The sequence below is a fragment of the Adiantum capillus-veneris genome, chromosome 25 (genome assembly GCF_014529385.1).
Source record: "Adiantum capillus-veneris isolate H3 chromosome 25, ASM1452938v2, whole genome shotgun sequence".
Lineage (NCBI taxonomy): Eukaryota > Viridiplantae > Streptophyta > Polypodiopsida > Polypodiales > Pteridaceae > Adiantum > Adiantum capillus-veneris.
In genome coordinates this window covers 62,121,795-62,141,883 of record NC_140955.1, presented here as the reverse complement: position 1 = coordinate 62,141,883, position 20,089 = coordinate 62,121,795, and the positions used below count along the sequence as shown (strand labels likewise).

Sequence of the window (20,089 nt, the reverse complement as noted above, 5' to 3'; positions counted from 1 at the left end):
TTTTCCTTTCAAAGACGTGTCAATGGCTTCTAAGAATACTGAACCTCAGGGACAAATCAACATCACATTGATTAAAGGCTTATTTTGACAATTGGTCCATCCATCCAAGGCTATAGTACCCTCAAAGGTAGGAACATATTCCAACACTGCACGTTTGAGCATACTTTCTACCTCATCTTTGACTTTGTCAGCATACTCTGTAGACTGTGCACATTTTGTTATAGTCCAACATCACAAATCCTTTTTTGGTGGTGCACATCAATGCATCTTTGAAGGTAGGATTGCGCACTACATTGGATGGAACACCACATGTGCAAGAAATAATTATGTCCACTTGAAATGCAACATGTATAACCATTGTTTATCAAAAGCTTGATGGAGTGTCTTAGTAGATATCTCTCTTCCAATACCATCGGTACATTTTCTCTTCAAATTAGATGCTTGTTTAGGTGAATCTGCTTCAAAGGATGGTGCACCATGCACTTCACTCTGGGAACAAAGATTAGGAAAAACATGCTCTCTATTCTCAATGCACATCAGATCCCTCTCCTCATTTGCAATAGATCCTTCTTCATCCATTGGATTTGTTCTTCCCAAAGTGCGATCGCTTTTGCAAGACCCTTTATTTTTACTCTCAAGGATAGCCTTAACCTTTTGTGCATAATCAAGAAATATTTCATAGATGTCTCGTGGAGATAAACTACAAGGCCCCACATTGCCTGACACTTGGAACAAATTCTCTTTGATTCTATTAGGGTTACCACTAAATACATGGTGACAAGACTTGCACTTCAAGTGAGACGTAGTTCGGCTTGGAACTATTTCATGCACGTATGTCCACTCATGACCACAAACCATGTGAAATAGGCCTCAAGATTCCTAGATTCCTAGAAGAAAATAATGGCAACCCATGAGCCATGAAAGGAAACGGGGACTAAGAAGACCTAAGTCTCTCTCTCTCTCTCTCTCTCTCTCTCTCTCTCTCTCCCCCCCCCCCCCCCAAGAATTCTCTCTCTAGATAGAAATCTGACTTTTTTCTTTGAATGGGGGTTTTCCCTGCTCAATATGGATAGATTTATCTTGGATGGTGCATCTTCTAGGATCCGTAGTATCACGTGTGATCAAAGACTAAGTAAAAAAACCCCTCTACATAGTTTATAAATTGGAATAAAACTACCCCTATTTCTTATGAAACTTATATATTTTTTTGAAAGTTGGTAACAAAAACTCTCCTTGTAAGTGTAAATTTACAACTCTTAAGAAGTAGAAATACCCTTCTAGATCAAGTTTACGTAATACACCTACAATTTCAGAAGGTGCATCCCTTGGGATATTTGTGCTCTCTCTCTCTCTCTCTCTCTCTCTCTCTCTCTCTCTCTCTCTGCGCTCCATCTTTCCCTCCTGGTCTCACACCTGAGTTGCGTTATATGTTAAACCATAATGTATTATACGTGTTTAATGGTCGTATAATACGTTTGGCAAAATAAAATGATCGTGTTATACGAGGACACATCATTGAAATCAACCCTCTTCATTATTTCTTTGCACTTCAATTGAGGAAAATTTTGATCGAAATTTTCTTCGATAAAAAAAACCTTCGATACTATTAGTATATATGACACGACCGGTGCTCTCCTAGCACATTTGACACAAACAAAAATCAAATTGTTTTGAAAAAGTAATTCTCTTTCCTTACAGTTAGAAATTTGAAAATCTAAAAGAATACAAACAATAAAGACTTAGGCTTTATGAAATTCAACAGTTAATGATATAATTAAATTTTTCTTATTTTAATTTGTAATAGATTTTTTTTTGTTTTTAATTTTTAAATTGAATGTTTTTTAATATAAGTACTACGTTTGTGTTCGAGTTTTCTCACACTTAAAGAGGAGAAGACTAGGATTTTAAGCTGTCTATCATTGTATTGGAGTATATACTCACACTTGAAGATGGATGCATATAATAAATATTAATTATTTGCCTTTGTGCTAGAGTAAAAGTGTTTACTTGCACTGGAGATAATCATTTGTTTCACTTAGATTAAGATTTCACTCTCATCAAACAAAAGCAAAGCTAATGCTTTTAATGTAAAAACTACAGGCTTAGAGTTTTTGCTTGAGAGACTAGAAAATTTACTCAAGTATGCACCTGCACGGGATATAAATTAATATTTATAATCTTTATTTACTCAGATTTAGATTATAGTATTATCTTGTGTCTAAGCTTTTGTGTTGTATATTCCATACATTTATATAAGCTTGAATCATTCATTTTTGTTGTGTTCAAGTTTATCTCGCACTTCAAATTGAATGTAGAATTAGAAATTTCTCTGAGTCCTTGTGTTAAGAGTGATGTACTCACACACGTGAGAAGCTTGACCAAGATTTTTAATTGAAGTTTTTTTTCTGTACTTGATGTTTATATTGTACGGTAACACGATTAAAAGTGCTTCAATTACAATAATGTTATCACCTTGTTATGTTATAGTAGTTGCTCACACTTCCAGGAAGATTTTCAATTGAAGTTTCTTGGCCATACTTGATGTTTATCTTATACACCTAGAAGTGCTTGAATTACAATAATATTATCACCTTGTTGTGTTAGAGTATTTCTCACACTTCCAAGAAGATATGCAACGATCAATACAAATTGTTTTTACAAATGTGATTTGTAAAAAATCATGATAATGTAGCTACAATCTAAAATTGATCATTAGTAGCCATCACGTTGAACTAGAGTATTATGATGACAAACCATCTTGAAGTGTAGAGAAATAATAAAGAGGGTCGATTTCAAAGACTTGTCCCCGTATAATATGGTCATTTTATTTTTCCAAACATATTATACGACCATTGAACGTGTATAATATGTTATGGTTTAACGTATAACACAACTTAGGTGCGAGATTATGGAGGGAATGATGGAGGGCCGCGGGAGATGTCCCAAGGGATGCACCTTCTTGAATTGTAGGTGTATTACGTGAATTTGATAGTAGGGTATTTCTAGTTCTTAAGAGTTATAGATTAACACTTACAAGGAGTGTTTTTAAATCCAAATTTCAAAAAATTTGTAAGTTTAATAAGAAGTAGGGATAGTTTGATTCCATTATACAAACTATGTAGAGGGGTTTGGGTGTATATGGTGAGATTTGGGTATAAGGTTTTGAGTTCTCACCGACAAGACTATACATAGGTAAAGAGGGAGGTATGGGGGTTGGTCACAACATTGAAGTGTGATAAGGAGTACCCGAGAGGGGCATCAATGGTTGTGAAAATTGATTATCTCTTCTAGGAAAAATTACAAAATTTTCAACTCTCCGTATTGCTATGCTATGATGCATTGCCTACATTAAGTCCTTGAATTTGAGCTCAAGCATATTGCAGGGAAGGATGCTCCAATGGAAGATATGCTATCTAGGGTAAGGAATGAAGATGAAAAGGACATGATTTTTTCATAACACAACTTAGGTGCGAGATTATGGAGGGAATGATGGAGGGCCGCGGGAGATGTCCCAAGGGATGCACCTTCTTGAATTGTAGGTGTATTACGTGAATTTGATAGTAGGGTATTTCTAGTTCTTAAGAGTTATAGATTAACACTTACAAGGAGTGTTTTTAAATCCAAATTTCAAAAAATTTGTAAGTTTAATAAGAAGTAGGGATAGTTTGATTCCATTATACAAACTATGTAGAGGGGTTTGGGTGTATATGGTGAGATTTGGGTATAAGGTTTTGAGTTCTCACCGACAAGACTATACATAGGTAAAGAGGGAGGTATGGGGGTTGGTCACAACATTGAAGTGTGATAAGGAGTACCCGAGAGGGGCATCAATGGTTGTGAAAATTGATTATCTCTTCTAGGGAAAATTACAAAATTTTCAACTCTCCGTATTGCTATGCTATGATGCATTGCCTACATTAAGTCCTTGAATTTGAGCTCAAGCATATTGCAGGGAAGGATGCTCCAATGGAAGATATGCTATCTAGGGTAAGGAATGAAGATGAAAAGGACATGATTTTTTCAGGCAAATGGCATAGACACAAAATTTTACGCTATTGCTCATAAAAAAGGTGAATGTGTATGTTTTGTAGCTTTGCTTGAGTCCTATTTAGAGGAGTTATATGAGGGTGAATGGCTAATCCTAGGTCACCCCTTAAATACCTTGTAGAAGTAGGATGATTGGATTAAAAAAGAATTTAAAATGATTAGAAAGAAGGCATATGGGTACTTTTTAAAGAATGGATTTCTGTGGAATCATCTGAAACAAAGGGGTGGGATTCCACAATGGGAAGCATGTGATAAGAAAACTCAAATGAAGCTTATCAAGGAGTTTCATTAGAGTGTTTGCGCTAGTCATCAAGGTGTATCAAAAACCTTTGCCAAACTAAAAGAAAGGTATGGTTGGAAAGGAGTGTACAAAGATGCATCTCAACATGTGGAATCTTGTGAAATGTGTCATTCAAATGTTCGACATCTTGATGGAATTCACCCCACCTATCCTTTAGCCATGAATTACAAATGCATAGTAGATTTGGTAACTATGCCTTTGGGATTATGGCAGATGAGCTACATAGTGCTTGCAAGAGAAGATTTACCAAACCAAGTGCTTGTGTTGGAAAAATAATAGCAGATAGGAGTGAGTTGGATGTTGAGGAAGCCAAGGAGTTCTTTTGTAGGTTGGGTGTTAAACTTCCTCTCACTACTGCTTACAATCCTATAGGAAATGGTAATATAAGCATGGACATTCTCTTATCATCAATATTTGGCTAAGGCTTGCAAATTTAAACTTTGAGAGTGGCCAAGGTTATTGCCATAAGATTTATGGGCTGATTGTACAACTCATAGCTTAGTCACTAGCTATATACTTGTTTAGTTGATGTATGGTCAAAAACCTATAATGCCAATTGAGGATGTGGTCCTACATGGAAAGTATTTCCTTGGGAGGATAAAATGAGTAGGGAAAACCTTCTTGTATTGGGGCTGAGGCAATTAGAAAGAATGTGTGAAGACATTAAGCTTGCAAAAGATTGATTGAAGGATGCAAGGATAAAAAATAAAGATAGATTTGATAAGAGGCATAGACTCAGACAAAAATCTATCGAGGAAGGTGATTGGGTGATAGTAGTCTTGATAACCAACACTCTACAATATAGAAGCTTGAAAAGAGATGTTTTGTTCCTTATGTGTCATGTCCTTTAGCATGTGCATGGGAATGCAACTCATACTTTGTGTGAGTTAGAACTTATATAGAACAAAAATGAAGATTATAATTGCACAAAATTGTTTAATTGTTCAAAAGAAGAGGAAGTACTAAGCTATATGATGCACAAGAAAGTCAAAAAGGAAATGGATCCAAGCGTTTGCAAAGTGAGGATGAAAATGAAGATGGAATGTGTGACATTAAGTATTCATACTTTACAAAGTTAATGGTGGCCACATACCGGAGGATGTGCAGGTTTAGAGGGGGACTTTGTTGTGCTGTGACATGTACATAATATGAAATGAACAAGTATACCTCATTTTGTATGCTTTTTGATGAATGGAAGGAAATAGTACAATGTACATAGTGTGATATGAATGAAGGTGATTACTGGGTTGCTATCGCGTACATACCTCACTAGATAGTTGTGGTCCTAGACATGTAGCTATTATGTGTTTTCTCACTTAAGAACATGCCTAATTTGTTTTAAGAGCATGCACACATCAAAGCACATCATGGTGGCACACTAATCTCACCTACAAAGTTCAATGCAGGTAAAAATTGCCAAAAATAATAATTAGTATGTGAGATCATCACATGTGTTGAGAGATCATGACAAGTGATAAATGAATGTTTGATATGAAATTTGAACTCAAAGGATTTTTTTCACAAATTTAGTGGGTTTTCCCATGTACTTTGGCCTTTTATGCTAAAAAAGGAGTCCATTTGGGCAAAAATGGTAAAAAATTGCCTATTTTTAGCAAATATTCATAAAAATTGATGCATCATCAAAAGTACCATGCATGGAAGCAAGGAGGTTGCTTGGTTGGAAAACTTGAAAATCTTCCCCTACTTCATGGCTTCTCTGTGAAAGAATAGTGCAATTCCTCCTCTCTTCCTTCTTGTTTCTGAGTTTGTGAGAGCGCGAATTAGGATTTCCCCTCAAATTTGTATGTGGTTTTATTGAAGGAGGAACGTCGAGTTTTCCATTCAACAATTTGCATGGTTATAACTTCAACAAATTGAAAGTATAACCATGAAATTATAGGCAAGGCCGCAAGATTTCATGAATCCCGCGGGGGTTTTGAATGGGTTTTGTGCTTATCGTTGAGTAGAGCTTTCATGGATGACCTTACAGTGTTTTTCATTGTAGTTTCAAGTAAAGTTTTTATTATATTCTCATCACGAACTCGCTCACTATTACATGCAAATTCAAAAAGGGGGTTTGTGATCTTGTATCACAAATGCTCTTAAAATTTGAAGCATTTTTAAGAAGAAGGTTTGTGAAAAACTGTTCAAAACCACTCTTAGAATTTGGATGGGATTACTTAGAGAGTATTTGTGATTCATCACGATTTGTGACAGTCATCACGAACTCTCACAGATCGAGGTTTTGCACCTTCCCTGATAGATCACAATTTTTCCAACAATATACAGGCTATAGCCAAGCATCTTAAGGTGCTTGATGTGGGCATTAGGGTCGTCCTTCATGCCTCCTTTGAAAACTAGAAATGAAATTCTCATATTATTGGATTCTTTAGTGTGACTGGTTCTGGTATTGTGAGCTGGTTTCTTGAATTTGGATCTTCTTTTACTGTAATGGTATGTGTCCGCTTCCTAGTCATTGTCCTTTTCAATCTTAGTCCTTGTGTCCTCTTCCCTCTTCTTTGCTAAATTTTTTCCTGATCTATGACTTCTCTTACTACTCTAACTTTTGTCAGTATGTTTCTGGCTATGCTGAGATCCATGAGACCGGTTTCATCATTTAGCTCGCTCTGCTTTTCTGCACTTGGAATGAGTTGAGTGCTGAGAATCTTACAATTCTTCAGCTATTCCTGGCCCTAGGGGAACATTCGTCTCATTCCCAAGTTCCCTCTTAGTCTCAGAGCCTTGCTCTAATTCTTTCTGGGTTGGACTGACACGGTCTGAATCATCCATGAATCTAATAGCTGGCCTTCTACCCTGTGCAACTCTTCTGGGTAGCATGATAGATGTATGATGAATCCACCGATTGGGAGGTAGTTTTTCCATCAAGAGAAATTTAGCTCAAGCCACCATGATTGCCAAAATGGAATGAGTTGAAAAAATTTAGATAGACATTCTAGGTTGGTAGTTAGAGTTAGTTCAGATCAAAATGAGAATTCAGATCAGACAACACTAGAAATGAAATATAAGACTAGAAATGGAAATATATTGAACACTGAACTAGAGATAAGAATGAATAGTGGAACTGGGAATTGAAATATGAATGTAGTATTCAGATCAGTAGACAAGTACAATAGTGAATCAAGTATGCCCTGAGTTTGATTAGTATTACAAGAGTATACGAGCTTTGAGATACAAGATACAAGGGAACTAGGATACTAGGAATTAGTAGTGATCCCAAAATGAAGTAGTGAGCCCTATTCATAGCTTTTCAATTGTCTCCCTGATTGATCATACACTGTACCAATTACTGTGGTAACTACTCTTGGAAGTTACTAGTCTAGCTGCATGCTAAGTTACCAGTCGTTCCCACCATCTACAATAGTTATCAATACACCTATATTGATTCAATTCACCACTCCAACCTATAAATTTTTGTATAGAGTATCTTAAAGAGTTGGCTCTGCAATGGGAAGGATCCTTCGGTATTGCTAAAATACACATTGCTCATGCTTATTATTATATAGGCTAGTACTAAACTTTGTTTATTGTAGTCTATAACTTCTTTAAATTAACTTAGTTATATTGCCAAAATTTACTTATAATTAATACATTGAGGCTCATATTACTATAGAGATGGTTCTTCATATGTATGACTATTCTACTAAATTTAAGAGTGACCGTCAAAGCATGCATTGCCCATTTAGCATACGATGTGTGTTATTTCTAGAAAAACTTGAAAATTTTCTAGACAGTCCACATAGGAAATTATTGGCAAAAATATTAAGTTAGCAATTATGTACAAAAAGTTTGGTGTCCCATTCCACCAAAATAATTGGAGACAAATAATACCTTAACTCAATTATATCTACAACAAATCAATCTATACATATTTTGCATCCCATGCTGCCAAAATGCATAACCTATAGAGTGATTAGCATCATTCTATGGGGACTATACAATGAGCATGTTGCTGCTTGTACATCCATGTAGGTGAAGTGAGCCATATGAAACTTCCCACATGTTTTGGTTTTATTAAAAAAATTCAAACATATGGATTTTATATTAGAAATCCTAGACCACATTAGCCAAATATTAAGCTACAAGATGTCTTGACATGTGAAGCAATATCGCATATAGTTGTATGTACATATACAACTTCATAGATCATCAGCATATATGAAGCTCTATGCAATTGAGTGTCCACATCAAATCATAAGAAGGAGCACATCATATACACTTGTTCAAGAATATATAAAACTATCTCACTTAAGAGATATCTTGGATACCAACATAAAAGACTAAGACTACATGTATGAAATGTGGAATCATGCCATTCAAACAGTGGTACACAACATGCCACTTTTATAGGAGTGGAATATCTTACACCATTTCCAATGAGAGGGTGCTCCCTAATTAGCAAGAAAGAAGAAATGCAAGCTTTTTTGCAATGTAAATCATTCAACCCCTCATTAGAGGTGAGCCATCATATCACATTTCAAAGCATCGAGTTCCTCTTAAGAAGCTCAAATTACCTTTAATCAACTTGGAACAGGCTTGGACACTCCAAGCTAGAAATCAATAGCAACACACAAACAAAAACTTCAAAATCAATGAACTATAATAGAGAGATAGAGAGAGAGAGAGAGAGAGAGAGAGAGAGAGAGAGAGAGAGAGAGAGAGAGAGAGAGAGAGTTGACAAGGCATGCCGCAATTTCGTGCCCAAAAGCACTGGCCCCTTTTTGTGTCAACTATGTGGAGGAGAAGCAATCTCCACAAATCTTTGAATGAACCATCGATAATAAGAGAACAAACCCAAAAAGCTTCAAAATTCATGAACATTCTTCAAATCGGGCCAATCTTTGATGGTCTCAACCTTGGTTGGGTCCATTCTGACACCCTCCACAAAGACGATGTGTCCCAAGAAGTGGGTCTTGGGTAAGGAAAACTCGTTGTTCTTTCCATACACCACCAACTGATGTTGCCTCAGTGCCTATAAAATATGTAGTAGGCGGTGTCAATGTTCTGCTCATTATGGGAGAATACGATGATATCGTAAAAAAGGTGCCCATAAATGACCTATGCTCTCGAAAGATCCTAGCCATCATGCGGTTGAACATAGTAGGAGTGTTTGTGAGACCAAAAGGCATCACCAAATACTCATACAATCCAAAAGAGGTCATGAAAGCTATCTTGTACACATCCCTAAGAGCAATTCAGATCTAATGATAACCACTCTTCAGATCAATTCTGCTAAAGCAAGTAGAACCCTGGAATCTGTCTAGTATATCATTGATCCTCAATGTGCATTCTCCAAGATCCATCTTTCTTTAAGACCAACAACATTGATAAACATTTAGATGATGTAATGGGATGAATGAGACTCGTCTCTAGAATCCTTTGATGACCTTGCATCAACTTCCCTTAGTTCTTCCAAACCCTGAATGCGCTACCATCTAATTCTCGGACTACTCTGGAATCCTGTGATGATTTGTCATTTGGTTTCCCCTGATTCATTCTCTTCATTGAAAGACTCTTGCCCTGATGAGGTGGTTATTGGCTTGTTCATAGGATAAGTCAATGAGCCGGCTCACAAAACCTTGTTTAACATGTCCCATAAGTCTTTGAATAGAGTCAGACTTCCGTTCTAGACAATACTCTCAAATATCTTTTTGGCAAACCTTGGCCAAAGCCACTCAATTTGGTTTGTCAAGGTAATCTTTCAAAACAAAGACACTGGCAAGTAAGTATCCCAAAACCTCTGTTAATAGTCATCCAATGTATCTTTCTTAATCATTCTCAAGTGATTCTAAGTTGTGATGAGATATCTTTCATATTCGTCCGATATCCAAGTTGACATCAAAATTCTCTTGAATTTTACCCACGTCGCAGTTGTTTCTCTATGTAACAACATAGTAGATCACCACATCTGTGCAATGCCGTCCTTCCCACCTTGGAGTGTTCCGTGAACCAACCTCCTGAGAAAGTGACGTCAAATTGCTATACAAACTCAAGGGCTCGGTGGGTGTCCTGGTAGCCTGAAAACATCTCAAATCTGACGGCCCTGACCCCTTCCTTGAACTCCTTGGTCTTCTTGCTCATCTACTCATTGTTAGAAGAAGATGATCTCTCCTCTTTCGAACTGCTAGATGGCCTTCCATGCCTTCTAGACTTTTTCAAAAATTTGCTTTCCTTGCTTTTTCTCTGCTTCTTTTGCCTTTTCTCATCCTCTTTAGAACTAGGGGATGATGAACTGTCAAAAATCTCTGAAGATGAAGATTTTTTTTTTTGGGTCATCCTCGAAACAAACATGCTTCTTGGATCTGCCTACCACCTTGAAAGTTGACTTCTGGCCCAAATAACTAGGAAATCCACCGATTTCCTCTTCTTCAGAGAGTGCTTCAAGCCTTTCATTATCTAGTTCATCTTCTTTTCAAGAGCTTTGTTAATCTCTTTTTGCGAGTACAACTCCCTCTTTTTTGCACTTGTTTGTCCTTTCAACTTTCTTCTCGACTTGGAGAGGAGAATCAATGGCCTCACACCATCTAGAGCGAATCTAATTTTGCACGTGTTTCTCAAATCTCGGGTGTCCGGAGTACTTCATCAATCTTTTCACACACTTGTCAACCTGCAACTGACGTTTTTACTCCACTATGGAAAACTTTCCTGCGAAATTTTCTCCCAAATCTTCATTCTTTTCTTCAATTCTTGCGTCAGAATTCAACTTTTCTTTGCCTCCCCACTGAGAGTTGCTATCTCTGTCAGATTCTATGTGAAAACCCATGTATACTCTTGGGTTCTTTATGACTTATGCCCTTTAAGAGAGAACAATGAAGACGGGAGCATGCTCGATGTGCAATGGATGAAGGGTGGGAGTGGCTAATAAGTCCAGGGTTGGGACACAAATAATCTTGATCAAACAAATCTCTTGACTAATATGTCAGATTCTCCTTAGAATCAATGTGTGCTGCTCAAGGGATCAGATCCTCCATAGAAGAAGAATCTTTTTGAGCTCTGATACCATTGTAACATGCTTGAACACTCCAAGCGAGAAATCAATAGCAACACACAAATAGAAATTTCAAAAAAAAATAAAAAATAAATAAATAAATAAATAAATAAATAAATATATATATATATATATATATATATATATATATATATATATATATATATATATATATATATATAGATAGATAGATAGATAGATAGAGAGTCGACATGGCAAGGACGATTTTCGTGCCCAGAAGCACTAGCCCCAAAGACTGAGCAAAATAAAGCCTTTTTTTCTTATGGTTTTAGAAAGTGGTTCCCACACCACAATCGATAGTCTATGGCCTTTCAAGAAAAAAGAGAAAAAAATATTTTTGTCTTCAAAACCACATGCAAACACATTCAAAAGGGCACAAACACATTGAAAATGTCACACAGACATATACACACACTTAAACAATGGTAGTGAGCACAAAATTAAGGGCTTTATCAAGCATAAATACATGGGAGTTTAATCAACATGCTCTTTCTCAATGCTTGAGCTAGATAGAACATGGGAGTTAGTGTGTCAATAAGCTTATGAAGGAATCTACACACACACATACATTGCAATTCTTAATTAATGCTCTCAAGCAAGCTAATTTGGCTTAAAAAAAAGGGGGGGGGGGGGGGGGGGGGGGGGGGGGGGTGGGGGGGGGGAAGCATATATAGCAATGCACTCTTAACCAAGTAGGTGTTTTTTTTAAAATGCAAACAACCTGATTCTCAATCTAATTATCCCTAAACATTGGTTAGAATAGTGATCGTATAGACTTGCCTAAATCCAATGATATAGACTTGCCTAGTCGTAAAGAAGAGATGAATCGTTTTATTGCTTAGAGAGAGTGAGCACTAAATCTAGCATAGCGATCTAACTAATGGAATTAGGAGATACCAATTTTGTGTAATCTCTGATACCACATGTAATGCCTATGGTGGATAGACCAATGAGGCATTCATTATAATAAGATATGCGTAACAGTTAGGAATAAGTATTAAACAGAATGTATTCAATGCAATGAAAAAGAAACTTGGTTGACTGATTGGAATTTGAAAGTGGGTTTCACAAGCTTTAGATAGTGGATGGGAAAAGTGTAACTATGTACATAAATGATATATGCTTGGCTTAAGTGTTTGTTCTCATTGTGAGTGCGGGCTACAGACTTTCCTCAACAGTCCCTTGGTGTCAAGATAAAAATAAGAGGGTGGGACAAGGTCCTAGGCATGGCCACTAGCATGCTAAATATAGGGGTCCGTGTTGATTCTGTAGTCATGTGCTCATCGAAATTTTCTTGTAGATTTAGAATCCCTAATGATGGCTATCAATTTTATGGTTTATTAACAATTTATGGACTACAATAGTCTTAGTATATCTAAAGATGGAGATCGGATAAGCATGTTCCATATTTGGTGCAAGGAACACCAAATATGTTTTAGTCAAGTAGTATTTTGTAAATTTTACAAGTATTTTTATGAGACGAATACAAGGTTAAGAGCAAGTATGTTGTGTGCTTCTTGAGTTGAGTTGTTACCATCAATTGTTCTATTTTTGAGCCTATCAGTCTCTCCAGAAGTGGTATGGGGTAACTTATGAGTGTGATTCCTTGGTATACATTCAAATCATGATCCATTTTCACTCCATTAAGACACCCAAGTATGTGTCGAAATTTTTGAAAAATGTTTTTAAAGTGGAATCAATATAGACTTTGCTTCAAAAATGAATCTATCAACTACTTGCTCCATTGTGAGAGTGCTTGTTTGCATGGAAGGATCATGCTACTCTCTCTCTCTCTCTCTCTCTCTCTCTCTCTCTCTCTCTCTCTCTCTCATGCGTAAACTGTTATTGAAAAAATGTTTGGTGCAAAAGCCAATAATTCCAAAATCTATCTAAATATGCAAATATAAGGCAAATATATAGCATGAAAATGACCCTAGAGAATACCTAGCGAGTCTCATCAATCTACTAAAAAGTGTGTGCACTCAATTTAGGTACATCAATTCCAAGGTGGACAAGGATGACAAAGTTGCGGTCCTCTTGAAGGCATTACTTGATGATTACCGCCAAATTGTGATAGTCCTCAAAGAGAAGGACCCAATCCCTTCTATTGAAGAAGCGATCAAATCCTTGCAAGAAGAGGAGAGAAAGGTGAAGAAGGATAACAAAGACTCTACATCAACCGAAAAGGCAACATGGCACTAGTTACAACTCCAATAAGGAAAAAAATATGTCTTCATTGTGGCAAGGACAACCATCTTTCAAAAGATTGCTATTATGCAAAGTATTATGCTCATTGTGGTAGAAGTCACTCAATATTGCTTCCTCAAAGACAAACCCAAGGCACATGGTCTAAATCAAGGTCCAAGTTACAACAACCAAACTTCAAGCTACAAAAACAAAGGAAAATGTAAAGTCAACACTGCACAAGCATAAGAAGATAATCAACATAAGTTTTGCTATGATTTTAATATACTCTAAATGATTGCATCAATCGCTGGAACTCACTCTCTCTACCATTGTTTTGATGGAGACACTCTCTTTTGTGCACTCTATTTAAAGGGAGGCTCTCTTTTTGTAGTAGAACTTTAGTGACACATGAGGCTCCCTTCTACCTTGCATCACCACGGTCTCTTTCGTTGGCACCAACACCAAGACCTCTTTCATTGGCATTCTCACTAGGTCTCTTTCCTAGCATTAAACTTTCTCATCGATTTCATGAGCAAAGGCTCAAGGGGAGCATTATTGGTAACCATTTTCTCTATGTGTGATTGATCCCTTAAGCTCAATAATTCATAGTATGATGCACCATGTAATATAAAAGACCTCCATGTTGGCCTATATAAGAGATGACACTATTTGTACAAAATATAAGTTTTGTATTTCTATTGCAAATTTATATCTTCTATTTCTCTCTCATTTGTGTGTAGCACGCTCTTTCAAGCATGAATGGTTCCAACTTTTATCCACCTTAGCCCAAACACTCTTAGCTAAGAGTAGATAGTTCCACGCATGCGTACCAAATTTTGTATTGCAACCAAGTGAGCAAGTAGACTTGATGCCTATTTAGATTTGGAAAACGTTAGTGTTCTTAGGAAGAAACGTTTCATTGATTTTTTCAAGGACGAAAACTCTCCTTCAAAGGGAGAGTAATGTTAGGACAAGAGTAGGAGGGTGGGACAAGGTCCTAGGCAAGGTCACTAGCGTGCTAAGTATAGGGGATCCCTAAAGATAGCTCGAGGAGACTACACAAGGGGATGAGGCATACCGAGTCCCCTTCAATCTGTCCCTTGGATTCAAGATTTTGACACCAAGATCAAGCCTCATAGAGAGACTCCATCTATTTTGCACTTGGAGGACCCTTGATACATGTTGTGCATGCCCCATAGCCCCAAGCATAACCGGCTCAAACTGCGCACAAGGTTGCACAACTTTTGATCGGGGGGTGATTCAACCACCCCCTATACATTTCATAGCACCATTTGAAGGGGCTTGCGATGGTAAACTAAGCATGCAACAACAACATACTCAATGCACAAGCCTCACATCATGTTTAGGGAACAAAAAAGGCCCTTCAATGATGCAAACCCTTTGATGTCGAGGGAAAATTCTTCAAGAGGTGAGTTGGGGTTGTTGGCTGTGTGAAGAAAAGAAACAGAGAGATGAACGGCAATAAGAACCAAAATGAGCACCGAGTTATTGAAACTGAAACAAACTGCACAAGGTAGGAGTCGAATCAACCTCTTACAATCACAAAGATGATCAACAACTTTGTGTAAAGTCTAACATTAGCCCTAGTACTGACAGTCAATCAGAACGCTGCTTGTCTCCCAATCAATCATAAAGTTGGAGTCTTCTTGATCCATATACAAGCCCTCATGGCTACATACAATCGAGCCCCCCAATGAATGTAGATTGGGCTTCACGTCAAACATCGGCAACCACCCATCCGCTGTCGAGCTCACCCTTTCTTTAATTTGGTATACCCTTTTTCTAAGCACATGCTTTTAGAACGGCCAGTAAAGAGAAGCTTGTTGCTTTTGACTCTTTATGATGCTTTTCCTATCTATGCTTCATTTGAGGAAGAACCTCATTATTCTTTGCTTTTGCCTCTTGTGGACGTGGAGCATCATGTGTGTGTGTGTGTGAGAGAGAGAGAGAGAGAGAGAGCAAAATGATTTTGTCGAGTATAGATTGTATCTTTCTATGCTTTTTCTTTACCATGATGGCGAGGAAGGTAGTAGGGAGAACTTTATCGTGGGGGAGGTTGTTCCCACGTGTGGCCCCTTGGGGCGTTGTGTGTATATCAAGTCCAATTGTAAATACACTGATCTCTCTATGCTTTTGTAGAGACTTCGTGAATTTCATTTAATAGGGGTAAATGGATTGGTTTTCTCGTCCGAGAGGTTTCGAACTTCCCGAATTCAATAAAAGGTCCACATGCATACTATTCATAACATTACGTTATATAAAATGGCAGAGCTATGAAAGCGGACACTTGCCACTACCTACCAAAGGGTTGCTAAAGGTATTTATCATACCTGGATTTTGGTGAGCTGCAAGCAAGACGGGTCTGTGCTCTTCGCTGGCTATGGAGCTCGGCTGTACCTTTCTTGAAGTTGCCAAGCTCTGCAGAGCTCGAGAGTCAGCTCGCGTTTATCAATCACTTACTCAATCCCTGATTCAATCGGTGAGTTTTGAACTCAAATGCTCTGTCTGCCAATAATTGTCTGCTCCTTCTGTTTTTGGTTATGGTGGTGACCCCCATCTTCAACCAACAGGAGCATCATTGAGAACTCAGGGAAAGTAAACTGCGTTGTTTTGGGCTCTTCTAGAGCTTCTAGCGAGTAAAGTCTAGTTGACTCAATGGCCCAAGCTGTAGATGATGAAGTGCAGGCAATGCTCATGAGTGAGTCCCCCCATAGCCGTATGGTGGGTGGCACCGAGTATAGCTGGTGCAAGGCGGTCAGCGGCGGGACTGGCACCACCGCGCTTGCGGCAATGTTCAAATCTGATGCAGTAAGCCCCATTTTTCTGCAAACCGCACTCGACAAGCTACAAGTTACACACCCGCGCCTACGCTCGCGCCTTATTTGGATTCATGGGCGCCCAGCTCTCTCTGTCAGCCCAATCCCCATCTCCAAGCTCCAGGTGCTTCCAGCAGATGAGTTTATTTCTTCCTCTGCACAAGAATTGGGCATCCTTGATGAGGAGAATTCTCATGTAGAGTCTGACGAGGACAATGACAATGACAATCGTGGGGCCTGGTTGAAGCTTGTTGAGAGAGAGCTCAACATAAACTCCCAGTGGAAAGAACAGAGTCATAGCTTGGAGCCTCAACCAATGATTGCACTCACTTTGTATGTCGGCGTCTCATCCGCTGGGGATTGTGACAGCAGGCCGTTTTCTTGCTCATTGCTTGTTCTGAGGTTGCATACAGCTATTTGCGACCGTGCTTCTGCGGCCACCATTTTTACAGAGCTCATGCAGATATTGGGCAAGCTGAGAGCCAATGATGACTTCACAGTGAAGGGTGAATTCCAGGATGAAGTCCACACATTAGGGGAGAAGCAGGGGCACAGCGAGGAAGAACCTATCACTAGTCTTGTTGCTATCGAGGATGCAATCCCAAAAGGGCAAGCTGATAAACCTTTTTGGGCACATGGCCTTGACATTCTTGGGTACTCGCTAGGCTCCCGGCGACATGCGACGCTTCCTTTTCAAAATGTTGAGCAATCTGAAAGGCATTCAGAGATCATCTGCAAGAAGCTAGGCCCTGAGGATACACAAAAGCTGCTAAAGGTTTGTGGAGAAACATATTCAGAACTTGTTTGCATGACTCTGCTGAGGTTTTAATCTGGAAATTTGAACTTCCGCAGGAGTGCAAGGCACAGGGGACAAGTCGATTGGGTGCAGTGACGGCAGCAGTGCTGAAGGCAACAGCAATTCTGAAAGAGTTGGGAGCACGAAGCGAGCATCATGCAGTAGTGACACTGCTGGATTGCCGGCACCGTCTTGAGCCCGCCGTGTCCAAATCTGCAGTTGGTTAGTCTGTTTGTTATTAGTAGTGGTAGCACATCAGTCGGCTATGGGTAAAGCCTCTTTTCTCTTGTGGGTTTTTGTGCGTGCAGGCTTCTATCATTCTGCGTTGTTGAATACGCACCTAGTGCAAGGGGAAGAGGTTCAATTTTGGGAGCTGGCAAGGCGGTGTTCTGAGGCAGTCGAGAATGCTGTGAAAAGAAGGAAGCATTTTACAGACATGGGAGATGTTGGACTTCTGATGTGTCAAGCAATTCAAATGCCTCAATTGACACCTTGGGGGTCTCTACGCACATCCACCTTAGTAGTGTTTGAGGAGACCGTTGAGGACGACGATGGTGCCCGAGACATGAGGCAGAGTGTGGGCCTAATAGATTATGTCGGTTGCTCTTCTGTCCATGGAGTAGGGCCTAGTATTGCCGTCTTTGACACCATACGGCAGGGTGCTCTCCATTGCACCTGTGTTTATCCATCTCCATTACACTCTCGGTCTCAAATGAATCGACTCTTGGGCATCATGAAGAGCATACTAGTAAACATGACTTAACATCTTCCTTGTTGCGTGCTTGTATGAGATGAAGTCCTGTGCTGTCGTAGCCCTCCATAGCTTACTACCATCTACATTATGGCAAAGGCAATGCAACAGGTTATTCTGTTTCATTGTCGAGGGCGAGGGGTTGAATTGGTTTACCACCATGACAGTGTTGCCTCATCGATTTCATGCCCAATATTGTGTATTGTGCACTAATGTCTCAGCTTCATTCTGAATAATTTACAGTATGATTAGCAGCGCTTAATTTCTTAATTACGGCCCTATTTTCGTATCTTCCAATGCTTGGGTTCATTGCTACCATACTGATCTGAAATTCATGGGACAACATGAAGTGCAAAAGAGGCGAGCTCTCCTCTCCAATCTCCATTGGGATCTGTTCTAATTAATGCTTCACTTGGAATTGAGTTTTTGATGATTGATGAAGATAAAACTCTATTTGCATGAGTGTTGTGTGGTTCTTCCTGTGTCTTATAAAGCATCATAGCACCTGCAATGTTTGTAACAAGAGGTCTCTTCTAGGAAAATAATGAGGTAACTCTTGTTTAAACAATTCCATCCTTTGAACTAGTAATTGCATTGCTCTAGTAGAGAAATTCCATGTACAGTTCTAAGGACCTCTAGGAGATCCATATTTCATTGGATCTCCGTAGATTGATCCCCTAGGGAGATCCATGGTTCATTGTGCCTTAGATCATTTCAACAGAGGGTATGCCTAGGATGGGGAAAAATCTTGGCTATCAGTATTTAAAAGATCTCAGAAGAACATGATAATGGACCTTTTGTATCAAGGATAAGGAGGCGAGTTGGTTCGGATCGTTGTCAATGTACTTATGGTACTTGGATGATGTCATGGCTCAACACGAGCATGACAAGACATTGTAATTTTTTGGGTTGATTAATATAATTCACTCACAATTGTGAGTTTCGGGAAAAAAAACATTGAAATCCAAGGTTAAACAATTTGTGTGCCAGAATGAGATGATGATTAGCTACTTTAAATGTCAACATTTCTAACTAGATTAAGTCTGATAGTATAAACTCTTATCAGTTTTCAGGGTTTGAAGGACCTATAGCCACTTTGACCTTCATCCATGAAGACCAAAGCTTGCATTGAAATTAAGTACCTTTAGGTTTGAATGAGCTTTGAGAAAGTAAGTTATCCTTGAATTTGATGCCCTTCCAAGTTCTACGACTTGCACTGGAAACGCCATATAAACCAGTGTTTTTGTTAATACCAGTGTTTCTGTTACCATATACATGTGGTAGTGATGTGTGTGAACACACTAGGACCGTCGGGACGTTTTTTCCCTCTTTAGGAGGTTTTTCCCCCCGAGCATTGTATATACACCCATCACTCTAGGGCTATCTATCTTTCCATTGCACACTAAGAAACACACTCTCTATTGTGTGTCTTGAGCTTCCTTCGTCTTCTCCAGGTTGTATGCATTTCTTTGCAATCTTAATTCCAACAATTGGTATTAGAGCAGGTTACGTCCTCCCGGGCTTAGTCGCCAGTTGCTCCAGCATACACCTGCTCACTTTCTTCGATTACTGTGAGGTTTGGTAAGCGTTCATAGGCCGACAAATATTTCGGGTATTGTCGTAGAGCTTTGTCTGCTCAGATTTCTGATTTGGGCTCATTTCGGCCTCCGTTTCCACTACGGGCAGATTTGCACAGGCAATTTCGTCATTTTGTGCAGAATTTTGTCAGTGCCAATTTTTGCATAACAGGTTCCTTACAATCTTTTACCGTTTGTGTTATATAGCATATGTTGTTTTCGCTCCATTTCTCCTATTTTCGGGCAATTTTCACATCCGGTGCAATATTTACCATGGCTGACAACAACACAGATGTCTTCAAGATGTTTGTTGTTGACGACAGGTTGGATGGGGACAATTACTCTATGTGGGCTTATTTGATGCAATATGTTCTTGTGTCAAAGGGCGTTCGGAATATTGTGCAGGACATTGATGTACGTCCTGGTTCTGAGGATGTAGGCGATGTTGAGGATGTTGCAGGTCTTACTGCAAGGATTGTTGCTATTAGAGTTGTTTTGCCTATGGCAGACCAAGCTCGTTGGGATGTAAAGGATGCACAGGCTCATCCATTAATTGCGTTGTCTGT

At 38.8% G+C, this 20,089-nt stretch overlaps 1 protein-coding gene across 1 annotated transcript; it reads left to right on the top strand.

The window, feature by feature from the left end:
* The first annotated feature begins 15,862 nt into the window (after window positions 1–15,862).
* Window positions 15,863–18,216, top strand: LOC147424981 (GATA zinc finger protein). The gene is made up of 4 exons (XM_086500407.1): window positions 15,863–16,062; window positions 16,154–17,174; window positions 17,252–17,417; window positions 17,504–18,216. Exons 2-4 carry the CDS (start codon window positions 16,239–16,241, stop codon window positions 17,956–17,958), a joined length of 1,557 nt encoding a protein of 518 aa, XP_086356533.1. The 5' UTR covers window positions 15,863–16,062; window positions 16,154–16,238; the 3' UTR covers window positions 17,959–18,216.
* The last annotated feature ends 1,873 nt before the right edge of the window (window positions 18,217–20,089 follow it).

Bases quoted from the DNA above. Each gene is read 5' to 3' on its own strand.
- LOC147424981 (XM_086500407.1), top strand. From the start codon at position 16,239: ATGGCCCAAGCTGTAGATGATGAAGTGCAGGCAATGCTCATGAGTGAG. The intron at 17,175-17,251 runs GTTTGTGGAGAA...GAACTTCCGCAG, and splicing joins ATACACAAAAGCTGCTAAAG to GAGTGCAAGGCACAGGGGAC. The intron at 17,418-17,503 runs GTTAGTCTGTTT...TTGTGCGTGCAG, and splicing joins CGTGTCCAAATCTGCAGTTG to GCTTCTATCATTCTGCGTTG.